The 18,567-nt window shown below is 44.8% G+C and overlaps 2 protein-coding genes across 3 annotated transcripts in view; both read left to right on the top strand.

Moving 5' to 3' along the window:
- Positions 1-6,536: 6,536 nt before the first annotated feature.
- LOC142563486 (uncharacterized) lies at positions 6,537-10,361 on the top strand. Its single transcript, XM_075674039.1, has 2 exons — positions 6,537-6,805; positions 10,076-10,361. The coding sequence occupies exons 1-2, from the start codon at positions 6,537-6,539 to the stop codon at positions 10,359-10,361; spliced, it is 555 nt and encodes a 184-aa protein (XP_075530154.1).
- Positions 10,362-18,197: 7,836 nt separating this feature from the next.
- Positions 18,198-18,567, top strand: part of LOC142563609 (serpin B3-like) — a 36,469-nt gene continuing 36,099 nt past the window's right edge. For both annotated transcript variants that reach the window (XM_075674185.1, XM_075674186.1), the window contains exon 1: positions 18,198-18,455. In XM_075674185.1, coding sequence (XP_075530300.1) covers positions 18,260-18,455 — 196 coding nt within the window. In that variant the 5' untranslated portion in view covers positions 18,198-18,259. The remainder of the gene's footprint in view (positions 18,456-18,567) is intronic.

Here is an 18,567-nt window from a genome sequence, read left to right as displayed (position 1 = left end):
ATGGCACAGACAAAGTTATGCGTGCAGGTTATAAATTTTTTGAGATGTTCAAGAACGCATGTTCTACTCTACGTCGCAATTTGTAGCCTGCACTCATAACGTTGTCTATGTCATTCCGCTTTCGTGCGGAAGAATTTGTGTTGGACGAACTGGCACATGCATCAATGAGAGACTAAAATAGCATCAACAAAATGTCACTTTGGTAATCTCGGGTGATTTGGGCCTTCATTGCCGAGATTTTCCCTGCAAACCAATGTTTGAAAGTACATCTATGTTGTATAGGGTTCATAGCAAGATGACAAGGAAGATTGTGGAGGCCTATGAAAGTGTGACTATTGCAGTGTGTGCTTTGACCGTGCCTTGGACACGTGTACGGTTCATCGACATGCACCACTGAATGTTTTTTTTTGTTGTCTCGTTTGTTTACGCTCGTACGGCGTATATTTAGCGATGCGTGCAAACATAAAATCTACAGTTGAAAGTTAGCCCTGTCTCAGTGTATATGTTTCATTCTACGTCCTCGTTCAGCTGCGCTTACACACGCTATCATGTATATACTCGACTCATAACAGGTCTTCACTCTCTATGATGCGTAGCTATGTCACGCAAAATATTTCTTCTATATTTGACATTTTTTGCTACTAGCAACGTCACATTTTCTTTAACGTACCCATGGCGTGGTCGAGCTTGCAGGTGTGGCGCGGCTCGTGTGAGTAAAGGGTGAAGCCGGCCCAGCTACGTAGTACACGGGCGAAATAGGTGCCGCTCTTCTCGTCATGGATCTGCGTCATTCCATGTGGGATCAAGACAGAAATGTCAAGCGTTTTGAGCGTGTTTAGAGAAGCTAATATTGTAGGTAGTTGAACTCCCCCCCACCCCAAATTCGTGTAGTCTTAACTGGAGATTCAGCTGAAGGGGAATGTTTAGTGAGTGAGTTAAGTAAGGTCTTTACTGGCCGTGTTTAGAAAGAAGTGTCCCAGTTTCGCTCAAAAAGCAGAGCGTCGATTGCGATAGCAAACTTCTAGACAGCTACACGAAGTAAGGATAGTGTTTTATCAGCTGCATAAACTTGTAAACATTTGTTTACTAACTGAGTTACCAAGCATGGTTTCAGCGCGCTCAAGCACATATGAATACATCACACTCGGTGATTGAGGGCACCCGTTGTCAAAAAGCTGCTGTGAGCAAGCGCGCCGGCAGCAGCGCTCGAAGTGACAGTCGTGCTGTCCATCGCTCCAACCTAAGAGCGGCGACAACAGCACCCACAAAGGTACGAGCCGTCGGCAGATCGCTTTCAAGATACGGCGTGCGTGACCGCGGGTGGCTGTGAAGATGGCCCCCTCGATCCTGCGCTACTTCCCCCCCGCTCCCCGCTTTCTTCCCTATCGCGGGCGATATTGAGCCGGGACTGCCATTTGCCCTTGCGCTTGGTCCCGCAATACGCAGCTGTGCCGAAGCACAACGCTGCCCCCAGTCCTTGCATCCGCTCACGCCCTTTTGCGCGACGGAAGACCGCACGTTCGCGCTCTGCTTTCCTCCTTCGCGCGCGCCAGATTACGCAGCGATTTTCGGCTTTTTCGGACATAAGCATGCGGTGAAGGTGTTATTGCCCCTGGATTTCATACGGAACATCACGGCGTCGGCGTCGGCACAAATGCGCCTGTAGTGTCCATATAATTTCCATCGGAATAAAAGTAAACTTAAGAGCCGAACTAAAAAACATAGTGCAGGATGAATCGTGGATGCAACCAAACAAGGGGGTAAGTAAAACGTCTTGTGCGTGTGGTTTAGGGCGTGTGGGCACTAGTCTACAGAAATGAATTTAATAGACAAGCGATGCTTATTCACGCCTTACAAAACTTCTTAATACTCTTAATATAAATCAAGGAGGCGGGGGGCGGGGGAGGGGTGCCGTCAAACCTTGCAATCGTCCTTACTCCCTATTCGTCCTTGGCCCGCTGTGGTCAAGTGTGGTGCGCGCAGTTTGGTATCCCTCTGCTTATCTGCCCGAGTCCCTTCATGCCATTTCTGGATCCTACCTGAGAAACGTGGAGGCACCATAGCCGAGCAAGTATCATACTTCTGCAACAGTTAGCTGACTTATAAGCCGGCCCTCCATTAACGAGCAGACCATTTAGATTGATGAATTATACCAACTATGGCAGAGCGAGCTCTCTCAGACGCAACCAGTCTCTCTCGCACTAACAAATATGCTGTCGAGCTAGATCACTCTTACCGCCAAGAGAGAGCATAAATTTAACTCCGATTGCGTCGTTCATGGCGCGACAAGCGCGCCATTTGTTCTCCATCTGCGCATTCATGACTTCGTTCCTGTACACAAAAATAACAGCGCAAGGCAAGTGGTTCCTTAGGTTGCATGCGGCAGTAGCATAGATAGTAGCACATGTATTCGTTACGTTTAGTAACTGTTAACGAAAAGATATCAGCAACCATGAAATTTGGGAAAAAGCTGAATATATCTGCATCCTCGCGACGCAGCCTTGTGTTTGCAGTTCGGGAAGCTAGATTGCGGTAACAAAATAGTCGTATATGCTTTTACTGGCTATTGCTACAGGCTGCTCGGGAACTGAACGTTTCCCGAGATCCCGTGGTGCGTAAACTGTTTTTGTCCACAGTTTTTGTTTTGTCCACAGAAATAGTGCACGCAAACATTAACGAGTTTGCTGCAGCCGCGAAACGTGGCGCCATCTGTAACCGCGGTGGTACGCGTCCTTCCCGCAAGTGGGGACTCGGTGCTGACGCCTTTACTATGAATTAATCAAGTAATGCAGGCTAAATGGAGTGTTAAACTGAACCCACTGGAAAATTCTCATTCTGCAGGAAATTGAAGCGAACATCACCCAGAAGTTTAGCTGGAAAAGCTGCGTGTACTTAGTTATCCTGGTTATGGAACATTGATCATCCAGAAAATAAAGTTTTCTAAAGCAGTCAAAACTGCATTAAATTTACGCTGTATACGAAGCTACCATATTTCACTGGCTAAATTTATCCCAAATGTCGCAAATGTAGGACAGTAGTGGCTGAGAATTAGCCTAAGAGATAACAAGACGATTTCGGGTCATGTGCACAGAATCTGAGTGTGTGCGCGTGTGCGAGTGTGTGTATGTGTATGTGTTTTAGATGTTACATCGATTTTACCGGCTATGAACCTCGCAAAAGTGGTATTCTTGTAGAGGAGTTACAAGCAGAGGCGGGCGTACATTGGCGCACATAGCGTGAGTTAGCAAATTACGAATACGAATGAGAAAACATTGGTTAATCGACTTCTATATAAGCACTTGAGAGGCACTCGAGGCTATTGCATGGCAGTGAACATAGATAAGCTGAAGCTGACGATGATGAACTTTGTGTCTCGCAATGCCCAAGCGTACGAAATGATAAGGAAGCCGGCATAGATCTGGCAGATATGTATTCAGACATTTGGACATAGTCAGTTACGGACTACTCTTTTCGGAGAATGCATAGCTAGAAGGACTCCTGTGGCCAAGTTTCAACAAAAAACCCCTTCCTCTCACTCACCGGCTAGCGCTCTTCGGAAGAGGCCTCAAAGCAAGAAGCGTCCGAGTAGATGCGGTCTTCTTCTTCTCCCTCTTCTTCTATAACACCGCGTGTAACCGACACACGCGTTGCGCGAGAAATCATCGCGTGGTGTTATTTTTTAATAGTTTCCTTTTCGCAAAAAAAAATCGACATTTAACCTAAGCTACTTCTTGACGAAGAGTTCTTCCTAATTACATTTCCAATATGGAAAAAAAGAAAACATCACACTTCTACTACATCGGTTAATCGTAGCCGAATTGCAACTGAAGCTGTTTTCTTCAACTAGTTTTAGGATCTCAGGTGCCTGAAATAAACGACACACATTAAAATGTTGGTAACAAAAAACCCGCCCTTTTCAAACCTTCTCCCTCTATAAAGCTTTCGAGTACTTCATTAGGACGTTTCATGGAAATTTTCTATTCTATCCACACGCATTTCCCTTTCTACGTATTGGCCATTGTATTACCTCCTATATTCGCCTCATTTTACCTCGGCTGCCTTCAACATTCTCCCAGGGCCCCCGAGTAAGTTTTGCGTCGTTCGTTACAAACACTTCTCACGTTGCGGATCGTTTGCTTAAGTATACCTGCCGCTAAGGCCGTAATTAGGCCTCACGTTTTCTACTTTGCCTTGACATTATCCATAATTTGGGGGTACTTTAACCCGAACGTAAAGAAAGTTCCTTGTCTATATAGTTCATACAGGAAACCCAGAAAGCTACTATAAAGCTCGCATAATGCAAGAAAATATGCGAAAAAGAGTGATCAGTCATTATCTGTATCGCTCCGAATTAGGCCAGAAAAATTTTATTCAGCCACGCATAATACATAGAAGTGCCCCCCCCCCCCGCCCTTCGGCAGCCAAGTTGTTTTACGTTCACTTTCATTTCCTTTAAAGCGTGTCGCTTCCACACGTCCATTCAAAACTACAGATAATTTCCTGTACGCTTTGCTTTATTATCTGTTGGCTTCACGTGGTTGTGAGATAGAAAAATTGTCCCCTCGGCTTCCCTTCTTCTGATTGATAGATGTTCACCGGGGCACTGGGAAACAGCGCAAGATGATCCCATGACGCCTTCGAGCACTCGGGAATTTTTTTTTTTGCAGTTTGTGCACGCATTACGCAAAAGACGCCCCCCTCACCCTTTTTCTGAACATCTTAATTTCCTGGACAAAACGTTGTCCAGAACATTGTGTGGAATTCACGCGATGTCAGTAATACACTCTTCTGTGCATAATTTTATGCAAAGGGCAGTAAAGCTAACCTACACATGTTGATCCTTCCCTTGTTTGCTTATGCTTGGCTCTCGCTGTCAACGCTTCTCCTTTCGAGCAAAAGGGCGACTACTGCTATTAATATTACTACCGTATTATTAGTGTGGCTGCGATTATTGTTTATGTGTTGAAAAAGAGACCTCCACAGGGAGCCTAGAAGCAAAGGTAGCTGGCAAGATGGCACGAGGAGGGATGCAAAGCTTGTAAGAGAGAGGATAGCTAATAGGAATATATGTACGCAAAAAAAAGGAGTATGAAATACTCACACATTGAAGAACGGCTTGTTTCACCTAAAGAGTGTTGTTCGATATTTCATTTAGAGCTACCCTGTTCTTGGCCAATCCAACTCCCTTTCAAGGTTATACGATACATTTAGAACATCACGAGAACCAGAACGGCGCGGCGTTCAAGACCGCCTCGAAGGCAGATTGAAAGATCAATTGGTCAGTATTATATATATATATATATATATTGTGAGACTCACCCTGACTTGCACAAATCATTTCTACATAAAAGCGTGGACATGAAATTTTTGTAACTTATACATATTTTGCAATATGCTTATGTTCCGTTGTGCAATCATTGTCCGTACATCTGTATGAAAGCAGTCATTTGTATGAAAATTGTTTCGTAACTACTGCTGCAGCTGCTGTGTAAAGGGGCAGCCACGTCGTCAGGCTACTCATCTCAGTAGCTTTTTGTGGCTACTCCTTCCTCGTGTATTTGTTCAAGGAGAATAAAAATTCAATTCAATTCAATTCAATCTCAATTTGAGCTCCTTTGGTGTTTTGAAAACTTTGTATTCATCTTTCTTCCTTTTTAATATGGCAGGCTATGCGTACAGCAGCCTTTAAACCCGGACGGTGGGCGAAGTAATGTTTGGCGGAGGAAGGAAATAAACTAGGTGAGACGTGACGCAGCCAGCTTTGGCAAGCCAAGTGTACGTGAAGCCATTGCCACCGCTTTTCGCCGTCCTCTCTGTATAAGCCCAACATGTGAAATCTGAGACTCAGTGTAATTATTGGCCAGTAATGCTTGGTTCTCGGTATATTCTAACTGATGCGCCCTTATTCGGCTGTCCTGTCGTAGCTCTTCCTGCGGAGCGGAAGTCCTAAAACCTACCGCATGCTCTGACGCGACGATCACGTGTTGAGCCGATACGTGCGTCGAGGCGAATCGAGTAGCGCCGCGCTCACTCCTAATCATTTTCTTCCTCCGTACGGAGTAGCGTTCTGCGCGCTGAATGCGAGTGCTTCACGGATGGTTCCGTGCCCGCACGTGCGTTTCGGCGGTCAGCCCGAGATGGTTGCCGCAGGGGTTGTCTGGTGTGTGAAAGGAGTGCGTCGCACAGAGAGCACACTGTGTCATGATATAGTGAAGCAGACGACAGAGCAGCTGCTGCGCACATCTTGGCCCCCACAAGCCAATGGTCACTGTGGCCTCAGAGGCACCAACTTCAAACTCATAATTTCAAGTGAAAGTGTGCACTGGAAGCCAAGATTTTGTCTGTGTAACCGTGTTAGTCCGCCGAATTTCTTCAAAAGAGCGCGCCATGGACTTTAAGCTATAGAACACGAGGGAAATTATGAAAACGCTAAGGTCATCAAAAACTAATTCATTGTTGTACTTTTTGTGAAGGCAAAATGGTTCAATTTCATCACCCGCGCTTGGATCAGCATGGATAATTCCCCATATAACAAAATGAAAGAGGTGGAAAACGGTGAAACTCCTCTCGGGGTGGCTGAAGAAGAAATAGAAGAAGATCGAAGCAGGCTAAGGTTGGGAACTGGCGACCGGAGAAGTATGGGACACAGGCAGAGCCGACACACGGACTTCCCGACACCCGATCCTCAGTGCACGGACGGTGTCATCACACCGAACGTGATGGTGCACCAAACGAACACCTCTTGCAGTACGCCTAGCGTCGCCATCATGGTACCAGACGACGGGAGCCGATTCAGCACGGGATGGTGAGCGCTGCATGTTGCCTCTCAATGCGCACGTTTGCGTAATTGGAAGGCGGCTCACCACGCGTCCTCTCGAGTCGACTACGTGCGAAGCAGAGCCTTAGCAACCGTAGTAGGAATTCGCTTGCTCCTCAGATTGTTAGCCCCAAGGTCATGAGCCAGGACCCCATTTGCTGTCGCAATCTGCCTGACCAAATAAGTTAGTTTTCTCTGCTCGTCCACGTCTGTACAGGAAAGAGCTGCTTTCAACTAGCACTAGGAAAAACGAGATCGTCTCATTTTGCTTCGTATATCAGATTTGAAAATACCGTCTATTTTAGGGAGCTGCAAATTTAATTACGACCCAGTTCTTTTTTTTCTTTACAGTTGGTAAATTTTAGCAGAGAAAAGATCGGATAGTCATCACAAAAAAGCTGCAAAGACAAAATTGCCTTGATGCCATAAAATTCAAATATTGGCACATCGGAAGGTCATAACGTTACTGTCATTCGTAAATACTTGCGGAGAGAGGCAGAAGAAAAGTTTGCTCGTGGCAAAACTGCAGAAGGAACCGGTGCGAACGAGGGGTTGCCATATAGAGCAGAATGGCAATACTAAGACCGCCGGTCGAGAAACTTGGAATGTAAATATTACAATATCAATCCTTGCATGCTCTGAAGTCAATGTTGTGATGCGGAAACAGACCCCTCCCCTCCCGCTTTCACGGTAGTAGCGATGTGGTACATAAGTAGTGACTTCAACTAACTCTAAACTAATATACAAGGTGCAACTCGTTTTAATAGTGAATGGATGCATTTTGCAAGATCACGATAGCATGTTAAGGTTAAGATTTAGGTTGTGACGAACATTATGAGTTTGTGTTCATATCTTCTCATTTTTTGTAGTTTGTCAAAAGCTTCTGTTGAATTGAATTGTAACAATCTATGAAAAACTCAGAGAGAAATGTTTCTCTTCAACAGCAACAACTTTCTTTTCAGTCATGAACCACTGATGGCCACTGCTAAAGGCCATAAGAAAATTTCGCCTTCATTACGCTGCAATGGAACACTGCTACCATGAGCTAAACTGTCCTCTTGCAGGAATTCTTTAATGTTGTTAGCCTTTTTTCAAAACAGAGTTGGTGTGATTCTGAGGCTATTTATCGAAAACACCACCTACTTTATGGTTGAATATGCCTGAACTGTTCATACGTAACGCAGCTTCCCATGACACCATTTTCTTTCGATAAATTCGGTGACGCCATGAAATCCCCTAGTCTTACTAAATTTTCCTATCACCTACCGCCATTTAATACGTTTCCTGAACGTTTTTGCGCGTTATTTTAATCCAATGGGTCACCGGTAATTTACTCTACGCGTTACAAAATTTATCTTCTTAACCCCGACTACAATAACAGCTACAAGCATTTGCTTTCCAACCCATGCTGTTGTCTTCCTGCATCTAACGTCACGCAATTCTTATTACGCTTTATCCCTAACTGTGTGGTCCTGATTTTCTGTTAAAATTTGTTTCTTGTCTCTGAAGTTCAAACTATAGACGTTGAAACCACGGCAAAAGGCGACATGAATTAATGCATTCCAAAAAGCTTTGTAATTCTATTAGTTAGCCGAATGACCGGTAACATATGAAAGAGAATCTCAAACGGCGCTGTTAAACGTTAAGTGTGAATAATATGGTGCAGTTGAAAAAAAAAAAAAACGTTCAGTGGCATGAAAACGGAACATGAGCTTCGGAGTGACAGTTAATGCTCCAAGCACTCGGAGATGCGATAAAAAGGGATTAGGATATCTACGGACCTTATATCTACCGAACTAATGAATTGCTGTGTACAGCCTTTCACAATCTTCTGTGCGATGAGTGGCAGCTTAATATTATTTAGTACGCAATCCATACACCAAGTCAATACTGAAGGATTGGTTCGAAAATCTTATGAAAAGAACATAGGTGAAATAATAATAATAGTGAAACGGGGAGCATAAACAAAAGGGATAGCTTAAGGTTAATAATTGGACCAAGAATACGAACGAAGCTGGATGCCGAATGAAGAGAATTGCAGTCGGATACAGCAAAGAATTAGATTTTGTAATGGGATGAGGAAGTTTCCAGGCATATGATAACATATGCTGACATAATAGATTAATTGCAGATCGCTGTTTGGTGCATCCTTGCTATGGTAGTCGAAAGGTATGCTGTAGGTAAAGAGCGTATAGGTGGTTGTGACGATGAGAGCTGATGTGCCATGGTTGAGACGACTTCACCGCGAACTTCAGGAAAGGGAATATGTTAATAAACCACTACATTACGTGGTCGTAGGAGCCAAGACCGCGACCTTAATATATAGAGCAGAAGGCCGTGGGGTACTTCCAATTACTTTTCACCGCATCGGTCTCGTTGACCTGCACCTGGACCTAATTACACACGCGTATTTTGCACTTCTACGCAATCGCAATGCCACAGCCGCGCACGGGATCAATCCTGCGCCATCGAGATCAGCAGCACAACGCTGTATCGACTGTGCGAGAGCGGTGGGTAGTGTGGCTACGTTCCTTGTGATGTCACAAGCTGCGTCTATACCTGACAAAGAAGAAAAATACGGCTGCAGTATGCTCCAGAATTGTTGATGGGCATCGTTAAAATTGCTAATAAATCTTGTTACATTACCACAAGGATTACGTATGCCTGGAGTCACTTTTCACAGCCTGCAATTACAGTCAAACACGAAAGCTTGATTCTCGGACATTAGCGTCTCAACGTAGAAGACCGGGGCAATGATACGCACCGTAATTATTTTGATCACTTTACGTTCGGCAACGCAGTGTTTTATCTTAGTACCCAATCATTTTTGCGTTCCGTCGCCATCATGATGCGGCTGCCACGGTCGACAGTCGAACCTATGACCTCGTGAAGAGCAGCGGAACGCTATGTTCACTGCACTACCGCGGCGCGGTCAGTCACAAGACAGAGTTAAAAAGGCCATAATGCGTTAAGCCACCCACGCCACAGACTGTTCATTAATTCACACCCCTTTATATCTGCTCTAAATACAGTGAACGGAAAACAAGAAATATGCTATGCCGAACTATTATTGAGTTCTTTTGCGGCAATATATGTATAGTGAAAGTGGAAGGAAGCCGAGGCAAGCTGGGAACGGAAGCGCACTTCCGTAGCATTTCCCTCACTCCGTAGCATTTCCCTCACTATAATTTGTGTCTTATGCTCCCCCTTTGGCGGGCTCCGTTGTTTGTTCGAGACGTTGAGCAAACTCCGCTGCAGGTTGCCTCCCCCGCTGACGCCCGACGTTGAGGCGTACGTCTCGCGTGGTGTACTGCAGCTGGGCATCGACCTGCTGCGGGAGCTGCGGCGCTCCGACCCCGGCGAGGCCAACGTGGTCCTGTCCCCGTACGCGGCCGCGAGCGCGCTCGAAGAGCTCCTGGTCGGGTCCCGGGGAAGGACGGCCGCCCAGATTTCAGCGGCGCTGTACATCCCGCCAGGACAGCGGGTACGCGCGTCCCTTGCGACGTCGTACAGCTTTGTGCAGGGTGTCCTTCAGGCTATGTAGTCTTTCTTTTAAAACAACGTCATTGGGGTTTCTGAAAGGTAGTTGCTCTGCGAAGCTGGCGTACTTTGCCGCTTATTATCTGAGATTAAGCAGAATATTTACCTCTAGTTACTTAAAAAATGTTTCATTAATACCTTAGGGATGCTTCATTATATGACATAACTGCAGCCAGTCACATGTCATTGCACCACTATTTTGTAAGTCTTCAAAATCACGGAGAATTGGACCACGTTCATCATGAATTTCAACGCTCACTCCAAGCACTATCGTAACTGAGCGCGCCTGGAGCTCAGAAAAGACAGCCCCGTTATCATATCTGAGAGAAATGCCCCATGAAAAAAAAAAAAGCGACGGCCAACCAGAAAGGGCCGATACTGATGCGGCACGTTTTGCCTGGGAAGCATCTGTCACGAACTACTCTATCGATATTTGCCGCGACATGCCATCATTCAACTTTCGAAACGCACTTCATCCCGTTGCGTTTCTGCCTGATGCATTATCAGGCTATATACATTTCGTCCGTTGCCAGCGCCCTCGATTTGAATATAGCCCTGATCTTAAGAAGGCTGTGCCTGGATACAAGGTATAAATTCAATGATCAATATCACGAATCACCTGTGACTTTCTAGGTTAAGAAAAATGGCATCCTTCGTGAAACTGTCTGCCACCTAAATAATTGCTCCCAACATTCCAATAAATAATAATATAATATTTTGGGATTTTACGTGCCAAAACCACTTTCTGATTATGAGGCACGCCGTAGTGGAGGACTCCGGAAATTTTGACCACCTGGGGCTCTTTAATGTGCACCTAAATCTAAGCACACGGGTGTTTTCACATTTCGCCCCCATCGAAATGCGGCCGCCGTGGCCGGGATTCGATCCCGCGACCTCGTGCTCAGCAGCCCAACACCATAGCCACTGAGCAACCACGGCGGGTAACATTCCAATAAAGAGCATAATGAGCCAATTGTTGTTAGTCCTCCGAAACTGACGTTATAACCTAGAAAGCATGCCTGCCTTGGCGTGCAACTCCTCTACGATAACGCCACGTTCGATACACCCATAGCCACTTTAAGAAACTGAATGTTCTGAAAAAAAAACCATATAGAGATAAAGAAAAGTCGATTTATATCGTAAAAATTCTGTTTAGGACTTCCTTACGAGTCTTCGATGAACGGGTACAGCTCCAAATCGATAAGAATGCATGAAGGCCCGTCGTTTGATTCCGCAAGGCGAATCTCCGCGAAACTGCCGTCCTACACTTCACTAGTTGCCATTCTGCGAGGATTCTACTTTTATTGCCATGGCAATGTAGACGCAACTCGCCCACATTTGAGCTATCAGCTTCCTGTTCCGAAATATATGCACCGATCCAGAAGGAAGTACAGTCTAATACGCAGTCTGAAAGCGTAAGCTGTCACAACGGGAATGTGCGAGAAATTGGCACATGACGCACGTGCATGACCTTTCAGAGAGCTACTTTGGCATGGGAGAAGAGTACCGTACGCGCGATCGTGGCACAATTGTTTGATCTACTGGAAGACACAGGTTCGATCCCATCATAGGTCAAACGTTACCCTGTAGTACTGAAGGAGGACTTCGCCAAATATGGAGCTGTTCAACAGTAAACTCGACATGTTTGAGCGTACGCGAGCACGTCATTGTTAGTCTCTCTTTATCTTTCCTGAAGAACGTCTAACTGCTTGAGACATCTGTTCCGCATTCGATTTTCTCTGTCCGGTTCGGAAGCTCCGTCAGGCAGTCCGGGAGCTGCCGGAATCGTGTTTCATATTCAAGTCTCAGGAGCTGTACGCGTACCCTGAGAGCTGTTAACACAGTTTGACAGGTGTCATACCCTAGACAAGGCAGCAATAATACTGCAGCAAGCCAGCCTATATATATATATATATATATATATATATATATATATATATATATATATATATATATATATATATATATATATATATATATATATATGTGTGTGTGTGTGTGTGTGTGTGTGTGTGTGTGTGTGTTATACATAAGTACACAATACATAATTTATACACTTACAGGTTAGTCCGTGCATACGTTAGGGAGTGTAAATCGAATAATTGTTGAATCCGTTGCATAGCTAACCTTACACAGAACATACGCCATTATCAAACACCATCTCCAGAATATTGGTACGTATTGCACCCGCGCACTAATTATGGAAAGCAAATGATTCTTTATACGCTGCCTGCCTTGCTTAACACACTGATCGCAGATGATATCAATGTTTTAAAGTCTTCGTTAACTAGTCTGTATAATTATTATTGCTGCTAGAGCTGGTTTTATGCTTAATACTTTGTACTTGCAGATCACAATATTACTTTTGCAACATATCTATTGTTAGTATGCACGACCGATCTGAGTGGCTGATCTGAGTGTCGTTCCTTTTTTTCTCTCCGTACTACTGATTTCTTAATATGCAAGCTAAGTAACTTGCCTTGGTTTATCAATCTTTGTGTTTGTTTCTTTTGCGTTATTTTATTCGTCTCATTCTGCTTTATTGTTATCATTCCCACATGCACTGTTGTTCCCCCTGCTGCTGCCATACAATGGGTTTTAGGGCGCAGCTTTTTTCCTCGAGACCTGTCCATATTCAAATGTATGTTCTATATGGGAAAATAAAGCACTTACTTACTTACTACTAGAATTTGTACCTTGTCCAGTCTACGGGACCACATGGAATAAGTGCTTGTTTCTACAATATGTATAAACGCGATCTAGCGCTCATACAAGCCGCTGTACTCACGAGCCATAGTCCTTAATGAGGCTGTTCATTAAGCATATTTCCTCTTTCTTATAAATCTTCATATACAATTTTAATATCAAAGACAGATGACAAAGCTAAATTGCGTGAGGTAACATCGCACTGCCTATATACGTAATTAACGTTGATTTCAAAATTAGCACTAGAATATTAGCTGGTAGATTACAGACAGTAATAAAGGCAATAGTAGATTTTCATCAAGCATGCAGGATTTTAAAAAAATTCTGCCAAACATTGAGTGTGTTGGAATGCTGTGATGTAATGCAAGGGCAGGTCGCAATGCTGCAGTTATAGAAAAAAAAAAAAAGATTCCATAAAGTTCCTCAAGATGTGCCAATGTCAATTTTAGAACACGTCAACGTTGGATAAGTTATACCCGAAGGACAACAAGTGGCGTACAGCCAGTTCACGAAAAGAATCATTAATAATAAGCCGGTTAGAAACCACGTTCCAGTAAGAAATCGACGCAATATTGCCGCGCGACTCGCCGCTCGAGGCACCTTGCGTGTATTCGCGGGCTTCTTTCACGTTCGAAAAAACACTTCTATGTAGCACGTATTGAGCAACAGGAAGCTGCATCGGCAGTTTTTCATGTCGCGGTAAGATTTTCTTACTGACACTTTTCATCTAAGTATAATATTTGAGAGGTTGCATAATTAATTAAGACAAATATTCTAATTAGGCCGAATAAAAGATTGTTCGAGTATGTCTAAGCGACGTCAAACATTACCGTTGTTCTTTGTAGCCACGTGGCATTTGCACAGTTGTGAACTCTGTCTAAAGTTGGCTGGGACACTTTGTATACTGCCTTCCTCAGTATACTAAGAAGCAAAAGCATGACAGCTTTAAAACCTATATGAAGCACGAGCTATAGATTCATCATCATCAGCCTGGTTACGGCCACGGCAGGGCAAAGGCGTCTCCCATACTTCTCCAACTACCCCGGTCACGTGCTAATTGTGGCGCTGTTGTAGCCAGTTTTAGCTTATGCATACGTTATTGCTGTCTTTTGCAGCAATCACGAAAGCATATTTTAAACCGAGCAAAACGGTGAAAATTTTCTGTTTATTGAGCGGCAGTGGTGTTAATTGGAATAAATCCCAAGTTCTTTTGCATAGGCGGTGGACAGTAACGTCAAGGGCTTGTCTGAATATCAACTGCGAAACAACACCAGTGAAGTACCTTGGACTCCCTCTTCAGTACTACGGCGACACTGACCGTACTTCGTAGTTCTGCACAAACTGCAGAGCTAAGAGGTCAAGTAAAAAGTGGAAGGGCTGGGACATGTCAATATACACACGTGTCACGGTTTGCATTCTCTTCCTCCTAAGCGAGCTTTGGTATGTGCTACGAGTATTACACTGTTGGCGTCCCAACGTTCAAAAGAAGCATCGTGGTTCTGCCGTGTTCATTGGGGAGTACACATGTGAGAGGGCAAGTGCGACAAACCTCTTTCGACGCGTCCACAATGGTGGGCTTGGTTCGGCGCACCTGTTGGTAAAACAGTAGCTCAATCGTTTTTTTTCTTTTTTTTTTGTTTTCGCGGGATGACTCGGACCCCTTTGTGCGGACGGTATGTGGAATGCGCCTATGTAACGCTCTACCTGAATTCCTTTTTTCTTCTGCATCTTTGCCTGGAACCCTACATGACTATAACAAAGATGTTGTTCTTTCCCGGCTGTTTCTAACTGCACATTTTTGTAACGCTTATCTAAGTCGGATAACACGTCAGACATTATATGAGGACGTTGTACGTACTGTTTACGCTGTAGCTTTGTATCGCTCTATGTACTCCGCAGGTCATGAAAAAGACGTCCTAAAACGTGTTAAAACAATCTTTGTACCGCCTGGTGTGAAGACATTTCTCTTTAATTTGATTACTGGTACGCTATTTGTAAATACATATATGCTACAGAAACACATATTCGTTCCTTAGGGTATGAACTGTTTATTATGTTAAAAGCCGGGGATGACTGAGCCAGTTTTCCTTAACTGTTGTAACGCCGTTTTCTTGTGTCACTTACCCCGACATACCTTAATAAAAGACCTGCCATTAGATGCGCATGGTATAAGGTTTCTAGGATCAAAATGATTATGGTGCAACTTTTCATGCAGTAATATTACTGGGCCTGCGCAGTAAATGGAGATCTCGATTGACTTTTCTCCACAGTGATGTTGACGGAAAACCTGTCCGCAAGTATTCCAGACAGGCTGTAATAATTTTTCTAAAAGTGCATAAAACGCAGAGTTCTGTTCCGGAATGGGTGCAGCGTGTGGAAGCTCGGCTTTATATACAACCTTTATAACTTGAAAAAGTTCAGTTCCTGCACGACTGGCAACCGCACAATGTTGTAATTTCTTTGGCATTTTCACTTGAATGTATTTATGTGCACTGAGTTTTGCGGGCAATGAAGACATAAAAAAATGGCATGGCATAAAGTATAGAAATACCTAAACAAATAGTAGCACACACGACGATAATGTGAGAGAGCATAGTCTAGTTAATTTGTAATTCCACAAGTAACGCCGGATGAAGTACAGAACGCCTTGGGAGCTATGCAAAGGGGGAAGGCAGCGGGGAAAATCAGATAACAGCAGATTTGTTGCAAGATGGTGGGCACATTGTTCTTGAAGAACTGGCCACCCTGTATACACAATGCCTCATGACCTCGAGCGTACCGGAATCTTGGAAGAACGCTAACATAATCCTAATCCATTAGAAAGGGGACGCCAAAGACGAAAAATTATAGACCGATCAGCTTACTGTCCGTTGCCTACAAAGTATTTCCTAAGGTAATCGCAAATAGAATGAGGAACACCTTAGACTTCTGTCAACCAAAGGACCAGGCATAATTCCGTAAAGGCTGCTCAACAATAGGCCATATTCAGACCATCAATCAGGTGATAGAGAAATGTGCGGAATATAACCAACCCTTATATATAGCTTCCTTTGATTACGAAAAAGCGTTTGATTCAGTCGAAACCTCAGCAGTCATGGAGGCGTTACGGAATCAGGGTGTAGACGAGCCATATGTAAAAATACTGAAATATATCTACAGCGGCTCCACAGCCACCGTAGTCCTCCATAAAGAAAGCACCAAAATCCCAATAACGAAAGGCGTCAGGCAGGGAGATACGATCTCTCCAATGCTTTTCACAGCATTTTTACAGGAGGTATTCAGAGACCTGGAGTGGGAAGAATTGGGGATAAGAGTTAATGGAGAATACCTTAGTAATTTGCGATTCGCTAATGATATTGCCTTGCTTAGTAACTAAGGGGACCAATTGCAATGCATGCTCACTGACCTGGAGAAGCAAAGCAGAAGGGTGGGTCTAAAGATTAATCTGCAGAAACCTAATGTTTAACAGTCTTGGAATTGAGCAGTAGTTCACGATAGGTAGCGAGGCACTGGAAGTGGTAAGGGAATACATCTACTTAGGTCAGGTAGCGACCACGGATCCGGATCATGAGACGGAAATATACAGAAGAATAAGAATGGGCTGGGGTGCGTTTGGCAGGCATTCTCAGATCATGAACAGCAAGGTGCGATAATCCCTCAAGAGAAAAGTGTATAACAGCTGTGTCTTACCAGTACTCAAGTACGGGGCAGAAACCTGGAGGCTTACGAAATCGGTTCTATTTAAATTGATGACAACGCAACGAGCTATGGAAAGAAGAATGATGGGTGTAACGTTAAGGGATAAGAAAAGAGCAGATTGGGTGAGGGAACAAACGCGAGTTAATGACACCTTAGTTGAAATCAAGAAAAAGAAATGGGCATGGGCAGGACATCTAATGAGGAGGGAAGATAACCGATGGTCATTAAGGGAGACGGACTGGATTCCAAGGAAAGGAAGCGTAGCAGGGGTCGACAGAAAGTTAGGTGGGCGGATGACAATAAGAAGTTTGCAGGGACAACATGGCCACAATTTGTACATGACCGGGGTAGTTGAAGTATGGGAGGGCCCTTTGCCCTGCAGTGGGCCTAACCTGGCAGCGGATGATGATGATAGCTAAACTTACTGTGACTCCGACGGCAATGAAGACGGCGAAAATTCGCTTGGAGTGTCCATATAATTCCTGTCGCAATAATGAATTCACGCAGAAACTCCTATGGAAGTTGTCGAAGTATGCGTAAGCATTGTGCCATTTGCTTATCTCCACGCAGCCCAGTGTCATTATCAGTGTTATGAAACTTGATCAGTCTTATGAAACGCGAGCTGGTGCGGACGGCGCTGCAAGGAGCATTGGCGACGCAAGCAAGGTACTGCAGGTGGCGGCACCTGGTGCGCTGGTGACGTTCCGATCAGTGTAAGCCGTTATCGGCCTTTGTCGACGCATCCATCCTCGCCGAACCATTATGAACCGCGACCAAATGCATTCGAGCGGCGGCACCGCCGCGCGGATCGTGCCTTGAAAGCGATCGGCGAAAGTGGCTGAGTGCGGCGTGAGCCCAGTGTTCGCGCTGCTTCGTTGGCCTTGAAGCGAGAGGAAGCAAGACGGTGAATTCGCTAGCTGCTAGCGGAGCTATCTTGAAAGTGGTCGTCTTACGGGACTGATGAACGGAGGAACGGACGGACGGCTTTCTCATTGGGTAAGCATAGACATTCTTACGCATTTAAAGAAAGTACGCGAGAATATGGACCGCAGGATGGCGACCACGTTAGCTCGAAAACAGGAACATCGCACGCCTAATAGGGAAGACTTGGGTTCGGCTATCGTATATTTATTTCTCTTTTCCTTGTTATTTCTGCATTTCAATAAACATAACGCGCAATTTTTTCTGGGCTTTCCGTGGCTTTAGCTGGCTGCACTCAATTACCTTGTACGCGGGTCCTATAGGTGAAAATGCATGGTCAGGTGAATAGTCGTAGGGGCTCGATTTTTCTTGTAATGCCCAACACTGCCCTTCTTAAAGTTTGAAAGTTCATTTACTTTTAAAAGGAAGTTCACATTCCTCTTTTCTCTAACAGTACGTTCTTGAATATAAGCGCATTCCTTTACGAAATACCGAACGCAGGTGAGCTCCTACTTCGACAACTGTGACCGCGAAATCCCGAACCGGCGTCGAAGCGACATAACGCGACGCTTTGACATGGGCTACCTGAACAACGTGCACCACGAACAGACATTGGCCACCATCGACCCGGACACGCAGGCGAGCGAGGTTCTGCGTCTGGAGCGCTTCAGTTGGGACTTCGCCAAGGCTGCCGAGGAGAGTCGCCAGGGGATCGACCACTACGCTCGCCTCTACGCCAACGCCTTCGAGCCCGCCGAGATTCTGCCCCAGGGTTAGTGTCCTTGCGGGCCACATGGGGCCTGTAGTAGAATGCATCCTTTCAAATCAGGGTTTACTACAAAAATTAGCAGAAAGAAAAAAATCAATCGAAAAAGAATTACTAC

The sequence above is a fragment of the Dermacentor variabilis genome, chromosome 11 (assembly GCF_050947875.1).
Source record: "Dermacentor variabilis isolate Ectoservices chromosome 11, ASM5094787v1, whole genome shotgun sequence".
NCBI classification, from domain to species: Eukaryota; Metazoa; Arthropoda; class Arachnida; order Ixodida; family Ixodidae; genus Dermacentor; species Dermacentor variabilis.
Note: the sequence above shows the minus strand (reverse complement) of the source record. Positions and strands in the feature narration are given on the sequence as shown.

Coding starts and splice junctions, on each gene's coding strand:
- LOC142563486 (XM_075674039.1), top strand. CDS start 6,537: ATGAAAGAGGTGGAAAACGGTGAAACTCCTCTCGGGGTGGCTGAAGAA. Junction 6,806..10,075: donor AGCCGATTCAGCACGGGATG/GTGAGCGCTGCA, acceptor ACTCCGCTGCAG/GTTGCCTCCCCCGCTGACGC.